This window comes from Podarcis muralis, chromosome 10, assembly GCF_964188315.1.
Source record: "Podarcis muralis chromosome 10, rPodMur119.hap1.1, whole genome shotgun sequence".
NCBI classification, from domain to species: Eukaryota; Metazoa; Chordata; class Lepidosauria; order Squamata; family Lacertidae; genus Podarcis; species Podarcis muralis.
The window spans coordinates 47,641,967-47,653,169 of NC_135664.1; the positions used below are offsets into that span (position 1 = coordinate 47,641,967).

Below are 11,203 nucleotides of genomic sequence, written 5' to 3' on the forward strand. Positions count from 1 at the left end.
GGTCCACATTGTTGCTCAAGGTCTTTATAACTGACCTGGATGGACCAAACTGGGAGGGGCAGCTAATGCTACTGAAGACAAAATTTGGATTCAAGATGATCGTAACAGATTGGAGAACTGGGCCCAAACTAACAAAATGAATTTCAAGAGGGACAAATAAGGTTCTGCACTTAGGCAGGAAGAACAAGCTGCACAAATAGAAGATGGGGGACACCCGGCTTACTAGGCCATGTGAAAAAGGTCTTGGGGGTCTTAGTGGACCATAAGCTTGACATGGGTCAACAGTGTGATGCAGCAGCCAAAAAGTATAGTGTTCAGATCAAGGGAAGTAATAGTTCCACTCTACTTTGCCTTGGTCAGACCCCACCTGGAGTACTGTGTCCAGCTCTGGGTGCCACAATGTAAAAGGGTTGTTGACAAGCTGAATGTGCAGAGGAGGGTATTCAAGATTATCAAGGGTCTGGAAGCAAAGCCTTACGAGGAATGGTTAAGTAAGTTGGGAATGTTTAGCCTGGAAAAGAGATTTGATAGTCATATTTGAGAGAGAAATAGAGATAATTGTGAGAAAAGTATACCAAAAGATACTTCACACTATTTTATTCGTTATAGTTCAAACACCAACAAACATCCCCATACAAAAGAAAACGTAGATACTGTTCCAACACTAAATTAGAAAGTGTTAAGCCTAAAGTGTTAGCCACCTGGACCTCAAATCTCTCAGGCACAGTCTGCTAGTCACAGTGTAGAGAAGCAGGTAAGTTCTCTGAATGTGAGCTGAGCCATAGGGGGGAAAAGTGGAAGAGGACATCCTCCAGTCCTGGAGCAGGGTCTTCAGGAACTTGCTTCGCTTGTGCGTGTCTTCAGATAGGCATTGGGAGGCTCAGCTTCTTGCCTTTTAATACTAAATGGGGAAAAGGAATTAAGACTTAAACTGTTTGTTCTGACAGAAAGGAATGCCACCTTGCCTCTACCAAATGCATTCATGCTGCCATTTTTAGTGGTGCTATTAGCTCGCGAATTGCAAAACCCCCCAACATAGCAATAAGCGTTTTGTAGGCAACCCCTTTAGGATGAGAAGATTCCATAAACTCTTGTCACCTGTGTACAAATCTTTGTTAACAATAGCAACAAGAAACCCTGCACATGTTACGGTCACAGTGCCTTAGAATTTCAGAACACGGGATGTAGTTAATAACAGGCTGAAAGATAATTAAAATAGTCCTATGCTAAAATACTCAATAATTTGTGGAGTGTTTTGCATAGTTTCCAGTATTTGTAATCTGAGATGACTCCCCACCCTCAAGAGGCTTCCTCGCACTGCTTTAACGTGCAGAGCACGCTACTCATATAGCAATGTAGAAATTGTCTTATAGGCTTGGTAGCTTCTGAGTTGGGTTTAAGTGTTTAATATTTCATGTAATTTATTTATTTAAAAGCATTGATCAACCACTCAACGTTCTGAAAATCTCTTGAGCAGTATACAATATAAAAATAGTATTTTAGAAAAATAACTCAAGACACAGAAAGCAGAATAAAAGCATTCAGAGTCTTCAAGCACATAAAATGGCCCTCTCTTATGGGTCAGGGAGGAAGTATTTACAAGATTTTGGAAAGTAGCCGGTGGCTGCCGCTTTACAAATGGCATATACTGCTGCTTAATTCTGAGATTTTTTTTACTGCTGGGGGCCCTCCCATTGGAGAATGTGCAAAGCTACATTTTTGAATGCCAATTTTCAGATCACTGTCCCATGATACTCTGCAAGCAGCAATACCGCAATCAGAATTTTCCTATATGACCTAAGTGCTCTTGCCCATCTGTACAGGACCAGGTGGTCTTTCAGACGACCGCTGTTAAATGTTCTGGGTGGAAAAGAAACAAAGCCAACAGGTTCTGTGGAAAGGGGTGTGTGGGGAGAGCAGAGCTATAGCTGACCTGCCTGATCTCTGCCACAATTGTGGTCAGTTTCAGCCACTGACTAGCCAACATTCTGTGACCCTTACCTTTCGTGACATACAGGTAAAAAAAGTCGCAGTAGAAGATGGTCTGTACTACTCCAGACACCACAGCAATTTGATCGTAGAAGTTCTCTGTGTGGTAGCGCCAGATCCAGTTTGCAAGGTAGAGAGCGCGATAGAGGCCCAAGAAGAAAAGGTAGTGTGTCGTGATAGTTTCAGCTTCACCTGTTTTGCTAATCATGAAAAGTTGTGGAAGGATAGCCACTGATTCCAGGTAAATTGAGAAAGTCCAGAGAATCTTGAGGGAAGAATAAAGGGAAGTCCACGTTAAATGTTAGTAATACATGAATTAGTCCAGAGAAAAACATGACAGTTTTATTTTGGGCCACCTTTACCTTTCATCATTGGGCAAAAGAAAGTTCAGTTCCAGACACCAAAGGTTCAAGGAAACTTGATGCAATTACTACCTTCTTCCACTTAATATGAATGGCTTTCTTACCTCTAATGGGGTGAAACTGTGGTTTTCTAAAAATGACAGGCCTGTAACTGGAACTAAAAGGAATTCGAGGCGGAAAGAGTCATTCTCACTATCAAAGGTTTTCCGGAATTTCCCATAGATCAGGTACACTGTAAAGTAGGCACAACTTAAGAAAACAACCTGCAGAGGAATACAAAAATCAACTTACTTTCTCATAGTGCAAATCTTTTGAGGATTGGTCTGCTCAAACTTTTAGATTCTGCTAGAATCCACTAACCTAAGTGTTTGCTGGCTGTTCTTTGGCTGATTGCAGACAAGATTCAATTTGTTGTCATTACCTTATATTTCGCCTAAGGTACTCTGGTTTGGCACCTTTAATGCACTCTTAAGATGATACTGCGTGTATTTTTTATGCATGTACACATACACACACATAGGAAGCCCATTAACTACATCTCTTGTTCTTCCCTAGCCACCCTTGCTTAACCTACTGTAAGAGTGGCTTTACAAGCCTCAGAATTGGTGCACCTTGTTCCAATCAGACTCACTGGGTCATTACCACTCTGCTCTAGATTAAGCAATGGGGGAACAGGGAAGAGGCTGGGTTGCACTGCACATATTTAAAATGTCATCTTTCTCTGACACAGTCTGCTTTCTCTCCCCAGTACAACAAAAACCTAGTGTGCACTGGCACTATTCTATTAGAGCCCTGAGCACTGTAGCTCTGCGTTTGTAAACAAGTTCATTGTGGCTTTGGGATGGGAATGGACTGCCTTGTTCAATCTCAATGAAGCAAGATGCCGAGTGATTGTATCACTTTATTTCTTTATACAGTGGTACCTCGGGTTACATACACTTCAGGTTACATACGCTTCAGGTTACAGACTCTGCTAACCCAGAAATATTACCTCAGGTTAAGAACTTTGCTTCAGGATAAGAACAGAAATCATGCTCCGGCGGCGCGGCAGCAGCAGGAGGCCCCATTAGCTAAAGTGGTGCTTTAGGTTAAGAACAGTCCTCCAGAACGAATTAAGTTCTTAACCTGAGGTACCACTGTAATTGAAATTCTTTCAGTAATATGTTAATAGAAAACCCTCTACCTCTGTGATTGAAATTCTTTCAGTAAAATGTTAATAGAAAACCCTCTACCTCCACTGAAAATGGCCCTTTTTTAAAAGTTATAAATCAGGGTCTGAACATACCAGAATTGTTCCTATCTCAGACTGACTAGATGGAGGGCACTTGAACTCTTGCCCTTACCTTCATGACAGTATTATAGATGGAGATGAAGTTCGTGACCAGGTCAAGGTAACGGCTTGTGAAGACAAGTGCAAAAAGGATCTGGCTCTTTCCTGAGATACCTGCAGGCCAAAAAAGGAAATTAAATGAGCAGATGATGAAGGAAAATAAACAAGCCGGGAGAAGTGCCTGGGCCTTTGGCACTGGCATAATAAACAAGCAAAGTCCTTAGTTGGGTAAGGAAGGTAGCAACTAGCACCACAAGCCACAAACTTCAGAGCTCCCCACAGAGGCGGACTTGAATCCTCTGGCAGCACAAACACAGTCTGGAGAGGATCACCCTTCTGCCAAGTGAAGAGGCACAGTCGGAGAATGAAAGGGTGCTGTTTCAGCTTCAACACTCAAGTCAGCTCCACTGCCAAGTGAACTGGAGAACCTGTGGATGTCTTCCCAGGATCCAGGGTGGGAAGAAAGATAACCCACGCACCATCATTGTATTGATGCCCAACACAGAAAATCAGCATAAACACAGTGGTTTGTTAAGGATGTTAACAATTATAGGGGTAGACTACAGTTCCCAGGATTCTTTGGGGGAGGCCATGTGCTTTAAATGTGTGGTGTGAATGTGAGCAGTGTTGCCTCTCTCTTCTGAAAGACAAGTTGACCTACAAAACAAAAAAAATTCCTTCCAGTAGCACCTTAAAGACCAACTAACTTAGTTGGTCTTTAAGGTGCTACTGGAAGGAATTTTGTTTTGTTTTGACTATGGCAGACCAACACGGCTACCTATCTGTAAGTTGACCTACAGTATACTGTCTGGAAATTTCAGGCAAATATTACAAAGTGAGTGTAGAAAATAAATGGTAATGGAAGAAAACAAGGGGGTGTAGGGGGGCAGTGCAGGAGAAAGGTAATTGATCCCCAGGTGGCAGCAGTTTTTGCTCATGGAAACACAAAAAGATCCTTATGGCACTAACAGATTTATTGTACAGCTGGAGGCCACAAGAAGCCTGTTAGCGTTTAAGATGCCACAAGCCTCTTTTTTCTGTAAGAGACTAACATGGCTACCATCTGGATTTTGTTTGTAGGTTTTTTCCTACGATACTCCCTTCCGTAGAGCTCAAAGAAAGGTAGCGAAGTGGGAGGGGGGGGGAGCAGGTAGGAAAGTGAAGAAGCCAGAGCAAGATTCACAGACTGCTGCTACTAACCCTCTCAGCCCTAGCGCTGCTAGTGAACACGCTATTATTATTATTATTATTTATTAAATTTATATACCACCCTTTAGCCAAAGATCCTCGGGCAGTGTATGACATTAAGAACATAATTTGCGCAGTACAATAAAAACCACAATGCACAGCATAATGATAAAATAATCATAACAACAGTCCCCTCCCACACCTTTAACAAGCCATAGATTACTTAATGGTCAAAGGTCTGGATAAAGAGGAATGTTTTCTGGGCATCTCTCAAGATTCTGGAGTAGCAGCAGAGTTAAGATGCCGACAGAGGCAAGCAATTTTATCCTCAAAATGCTTGGCAAACAAGTCGCAGTGAGCTACCATAGGTTCTACCACCTCTTTGGGGCCAGTCTGCAAAAGGCCCCACAGTAAGTAGAAAAGCTGTGCCAGATAGCATAGTGAGGTTGAAGTGGAGGTAGCAAGTATGTCTTCTTTCCTGCCTTCTCTGCCACTGAGTAAGCTAAAAAAATGCACACTCACCAGGGTTCAGTTGTATTTGTCTGGCGTTTCCCTCCACTTGTGTTCAAGTCATCTCCCAGATTGCTTCTTTGCCCTATTTTCAGTAGTATACCACAGAGCCAAATAGGCTCCACGAAGCACTTGGGAGCAATTGTGTCAATGGCCCAAGCCATCCAGATATTTAACAGGAGCGCCAGTCATAACAGCCACACACACACACACACACACACACACACACACACACACACACAGGCCATATGGAAACCACTTGGATCCATCAACCTCTGAGGGCAGACCATCCTTAAAGGTCTCCCACTTCTGCAAAGGGAGAAAGGTGCTGAAAGCCTAAAGCTCAACAAGAAGTCCTCTGACCATGACAAGGGACTGATGTCAATATCCCATGCTTTCAGATCACCCTCTTCCCACCCAGCCAAAAAGACAAATATTGAATGGTGTGCAATTGTAAGTGCTTGGTTTTTCCATGTTACACACGTGGCATGTCACTTGAGGTAGGGGTGTTTGTAATTCAGGCCAGCATGGCTCTTCTCTTCTCCCCCCCCCCCCCCCCAATTATTATTATTATTATTTATTCAAACTGCTCCCATCAATGTATCTTGCCAAACTAAGAGACCATTCTCAATCCTTGCTCAGTCATTTTGCTGCCCTCAACACTTCCCATACTGATCGACCTTGAACAGTTCAAATGGCAATATTCACTGGGCCAGCCTCTTCTGTGTTGAGAATGCAACAAGTTCCCAAATGCAGAGAAACGAGATTAAACAGATTGGAAGATCAAAGCTAGAAAAGTAGATTAGGGAGTCATCGTTGGTTTACAGGTTGGTGGCATTATCAAAGTAGAGCTGCGTATAAATGCCCCAATACCATCATGAACACAAATCAGCATGAATATCCAACGAAAAGGATGCCGGCTTAAAGGGTCCTAAGGTAAGGTGGACTTTAGTGGAAAAATGGCTGCCCATCCCTGATTTCAGGTGTTGAAGATTCTTCATTGTTTTTTGCAACACAAAAAAGCGGCCTATAATTCTTTTCTTTTCTTGAATAGTTTAACATCTCAAAATAAACATTTTGCACAATATCATATAATCAATGACTTCCCTCCTTCCCCTTCCATGGTTCATTTTAGTTGTCTATCATTCCTGCATATTTTACTATAACCATTTTAAGTCAGTTCTCCCACCTTACATCACTCAAATATTAAACTGTTGAATTTATCTTAAAGCTGCCAGCGTTTTCAACACTGCACAGTTAATTCCCCTCTACTCAACAAAAGTTTTCCACTCCTCTATCATCATTTCTTTCGAGGCAGTAAAATGAAAAAGTAAAATTATGCTGTTTATTGGATAAATGTTGTGGGCAGTTGCAAACATTTAAGAGTCATAGGCATCTTCAGGTGAAAGAGACCAAAGACAAGTATTCCTGCCTCATTGTTTAATCTGCAATGCAAGACGTGGCCCTGCAGTTTCCTTTTACAGTGATGCTCCTATACGTCTTGTTTTTCAGCCTCAACAGGATAGTGCAAAAAGGCAGGAAGCACAGAAATTATGCTGAACGTACAGAACGAAACTTGATTCCACAAGTTCATTCCTCCTCCTGCTACAAACTTAAACAGTCTCCATAGCCCAGGATATATGTCGATGGACACATACACCACACCAGGGACTGTGATATGCCTATACCACTTCAACTGCCACATCACAACACCACTCCTTCTAAACGAATCTTGATTCCGCCCACAAAGAGCGTAAGGGGGAGGGGGAGTTTAATGGAATGGGAAGGGCTTGAAAGGAGGAAACTAGGAATAGAAGGAGAAGTTTTAACAAGAGGCCATGGAAATACTGCCGCAGAAGAGGAGTGGGGAGAGGGGAAATCAAGAAAGTAAAAGTTAGCAGCATACACTCTCTCTATGAACACAGTCAGACTTTGAGGTGGTGGGGAAGAAGACTAAAAGGCCCGGTGTAATTCACAATCAAGATTAAATTGAGAACAAGCAGGGTATATTAAGACCATTTGTTGTGGTTGCTTTTTAACACCAAAACTTGGAAGATTAGATATATAGGAGACATGGGTGAGGGTTCATAAATGCACTTCCTAAACGGCACTTTTGGTTTTTCTGCATTTCATGCAGTGCTGTTTCACATTTTCAATTCCGCACAGCACAGTCCTATATACGTTTCTTCAAAAGTGTCCTATGCTTACCTCGAAGTAAAGATCCATAGGATTGCAGACTTACTTAAGAGTGCTGTGTGGGAGAGAAAGGACTAGTCAATGTCCTGGGCAATCCATTTCTCTGTTCCCTGTCGATCAGGTTCCTTTGTTCTTTACCAGTTTACTTAAATCCTTGGCAGAGGTTTCCCCGGCTGCATTGTGCTCCCCAGCCCCCGCCCCCACCCTTCTGCCCTGGGGAAATATTCTGTCTGAAATGCAGAAGGATTCCTGTCTTATTCACAAACACACACCCCAAGGCATTTAGTTTGTGCAGGTTTACGAAATGTGTTTTAGTTGGCGAAAAGGCCCAGAAGGAACCCACTCAAGTAGCTACAAATCTCAAAATTTGCAGAAAATAATGGTGACTGAAAATTGCATAAAGAGATATTGTAGGAGCATCCCTACGTAACATTGAAAGGACCTCATCTGGGCAGGGTTGCCTGTCAAGACAACGGACAGGTGTCTAGCATGAGACATGGGGAAAGTGTTCACCTCAGTGAGTTATCAAGTGCTATTTGCTTTAATAGCTGGTTATCTTATTTCCTATCAATATTCCATGTTAATTCATTTATGCTGCATTGTCCTACAAAGCTACTGGGAAAGACTTAAAATATCCAGCTTCTTAGGCGAGTAGTCTAGGCTGTGGTCACACTCCCACTTACAGAGTTTCCAGGGCTGTTTTTTAAATCTGTGCTCACACACAAGTTTCCCAAAATGCATATGCATTCCATACTTCCTTGCAAAATACTACCGTTGGATGTGCTATTACTCAATCCAATTTGAGTCCTTAAGCCATTCCTAATTTATCTCTAGCAAATGTGTGAGCACCTTTGCATCGGGTGCCCCATCCGTGCTCCCTGGTGTGTACACCAACAAATCTGACACTAATGAAGTCGTGCTGATGTGAACAGCTAGAGGGGAAAGAGTTGTGAAATGCAGGGGTGGGAGAACAAATTCACTGTGCTTGAAAGTGATAATGTAAGCACACCTTAGGACAGATGTGTGACCCACGCAGGCTGAGGCCAAACCCAAATCCTCAGTCTCTGGGGCACAGTTTGTGCTCTGGTGACAAGTAACTCCCAGAAGCTTTGTCTGCTCCCTTTTTTCCCTTCTGCATTGTTTCTGCACCAGCACCTTGTCAACGGGATGAAGAGGGAAGGAGAACAAGAACTTACCAGCGCATGACTTTGATCTCCAGATCTTCCCCAGCAACATGATCATGGCTAATAGGTGTGAGACATCACCCAGGATCCGAAATATGTTCATGCTGGCCAAAGAATGTCCCAGAGAGTCCTGAAGGAAAACCAGCTAGTTTAATATCCCGATAAGGATTGTGGCACTACAGCAGGCCTCTTCGCTTTTCTTAGTAGATGCTTTCTGGTTCCTCACTTGGATAAGGGTGTTTCTCTTCCTCTTTCTTCAACAGCCAAATGATTCCTTTCTATTCCAATTGAATATTCTGCTAAGCCTTTCCTCCCTCTCTTGGAAGGATTACACTCAGACTGCCTATCTTTGTCTTCACCAGGCTTCTGCAATGAGCTTAGAATTTGAACTTTTGGTGCGCTTATGCTTTTCCCTCTTGGTCACTTTGTCTGTAGGGAAGTCTTTGGTTCGCTGGCTCTCCTCTTAAGTCGTTCTGCTCCCTCTGACAGAGGAGTGGAGGAACATTACAGCCAAAGCTTTGCAGTCCCAGCACAGGCACTGGGTGACGTGGCGTGGATGCTGTTTGTACTGAGGGTGGAGAAGGAGGCGGGAGCAACTAGGCCGAGTTAAACTTTCTCCTGCATCCTTCCAACTTCTCAAGTTACAACCTAGAATGCCGTTAAAGAGGAAAAGACAGTTAAGAAGAGAAGACACCCCTTTGCCAGCTTGAGGGGGAAATTAATGCGATTTGCTCCAGATTCCAAAGATGGGGGGGGGGGGGGAAGGCCCATTAGAAAATGTATTTCTTACTCAGGGCCCCAACGCAAAGTAGTGTCGCCAAACCCTCAGTGTTGTTTTGCAGACCTATTTAGTCTACAAAGAAATTTGTAGGACCAGGGTCACAGGTTGCTTTCTTCATTTTAATTGGCTTTCCTTCACTATGTTCCAGTTTTTGTTGTCAGGAAGTATTTCTGCCAGGCGTTTCCCCCTTGCTCAAGTCGCTTTGGGGACGTAAAAGAGTTTTGTGGCACCTTATAAACCGGCAACTTGTTTATAATGGCATCAACTTTCACTGACCAGGGCCCGGATGCATGGAGCATGAACCTCAGTTGTCAGATACACACATGCAAAGCAGGGAAATGTAACCAAATGTAAAAGAGTTAAATGGCAATGGAATGCAGAAAGTACACAGCCTCTGGCAATTCAGTTAGAATAAAAATATTGGAAAATTACCACAGCAGCAGTAATTGGTGAGAACAAAATTGTCTTATTGTAGTTGAATAAATTAACACCTATAGTGGAATCCATTGTTTCTATTCCGACCCAAATTTAAAGAGCAGACCTTTTTGCTAAGTTTCTATTCAGCAGTTTCACTTGTGAGTTTCTCCTCAGTGAGCCTTTGTTTCAGGATGGCCACTGTAATGGCTTGTCCACAGTGCAGCTGCCACCTTGCTGAAGTATGTCCCCATCTGTCTTTTACGGCCCTCTTCCAAGTTAAAAGGAAAGGTTATCAGACTGGAAGCTTCCCTCCTCTTCCTGTGGAGACATGACCAGGGCTCTAAACTGCGCATGGAGCCCCCCACAAGAACACGAGGTTCCTTAACAAGCAACTTGTACTTGCTGAGGCTCTTCGCTTCAGACGTCTGCCCTTCAACTTGTCTATGGAAGGGAAATGGGAAGTTCCAGAGTGTGAGGGACTTGCCAGGACTGCCCCCAACTCCTTCATATGTATTATCGCACCAGTGAACTGAGCTTTCAGATAGGATGGGTGTGTCACCCACTTTACTCTTAGCTCAGGGGAAACCTGAACATGAGTTCTCTCAGACTCTCACTGCCTGCTTCATGTTTCCTCGCCTATTGGCATGTGCACACATTCACGTATGTACATTAATATTGCCCTCCTCCCCACCACCCGAAGATGGGGAAATAAATCTCATTTGGAATGCTAGCACTAGGCCTTACTTCCAGGCATTTACTATGACTGAGTAAATAGATAGAACCTTCTAGAACAGGGACAGTCAAGCTTGGTAGCTTTAACTGAGGTGCCCGTGGTCATCATGACTTGGGCCTCGTCAATAAGAGATGTCCTACTGGCTCCATGAGATGAGTTAAGCCACACTGGCGTCATGGCAATACAATAGAGTCTGACTCTGTGACAGCCAAAGTTCCCTTCTGAGCTGCCTCCTAGGGTGAGTCCATTATTAGGACTCATATACCTTCCCCCTGTTTTGCAGCCTGCACATGTATTCCTCCTCCCACCCCCACAGCTTTTCCAGGAGCACAAATGAGTGTGAAGGAGTATGACACACAACCACAGAGCCTCTTGAAAGTGCTGGAACCATGTGGGCAGTCAGACACACACACACACACACACACACACACACACCCCTAAACTAGGAAACTGAAGGGGAATTAAAAATAGTTCCCAATTTTAAACGGGGGTCAAGGAACCCTTACCAAGCTC

General features: G+C 43.5%; 1 protein-coding gene across 1 annotated transcript; it reads right to left on the reverse strand.

Annotated features, from left to right (window-relative positions):
• Window positions 1-582: 582 nt before the first annotated feature.
• On the reverse strand, window positions 583-9,310 carry KDELR3 (KDEL endoplasmic reticulum protein retention receptor 3). The gene is made up of 5 exons (XM_028746180.2): window positions 8,772-9,310; window positions 3,695-3,795; window positions 2,456-2,614; window positions 2,002-2,254; window positions 583-901 (listed from the first exon to the last, which is right to left on the reverse strand). The coding sequence occupies exons 1-5, from the start codon at window positions 8,860-8,862 to the stop codon at window positions 861-863; spliced, it is 645 nt and encodes a 214-aa protein (XP_028602013.1). The 5' UTR covers window positions 8,863-9,310; the 3' UTR covers window positions 583-860.
• Between the last annotated feature and the right edge of the window lie 1,893 nt (window positions 9,311-11,203).

Bases quoted from the DNA above. Each gene is read 5' to 3' on its own strand.
- KDELR3 (XM_028746180.2), bottom strand. From the start codon at position 8,862: ATGAACATATTTCGGATCCTGGGTGATGTCTCACACCTATTAGCCATG. The intron at 2,255-2,455 runs GTAAGAAAGCCA...TCTTCCCTCAAG, and splicing joins ACAGTTTCACCCCATTAGAG to ATTCTCTGGACTTTCTCAAT. The intron at 902-2,001 runs GTAAGGGTCACA...TTCCCCATTTAG, and splicing joins TTACCTGTATGTCACGAAAG to TATTAAAAGGCAAGAAGCTG.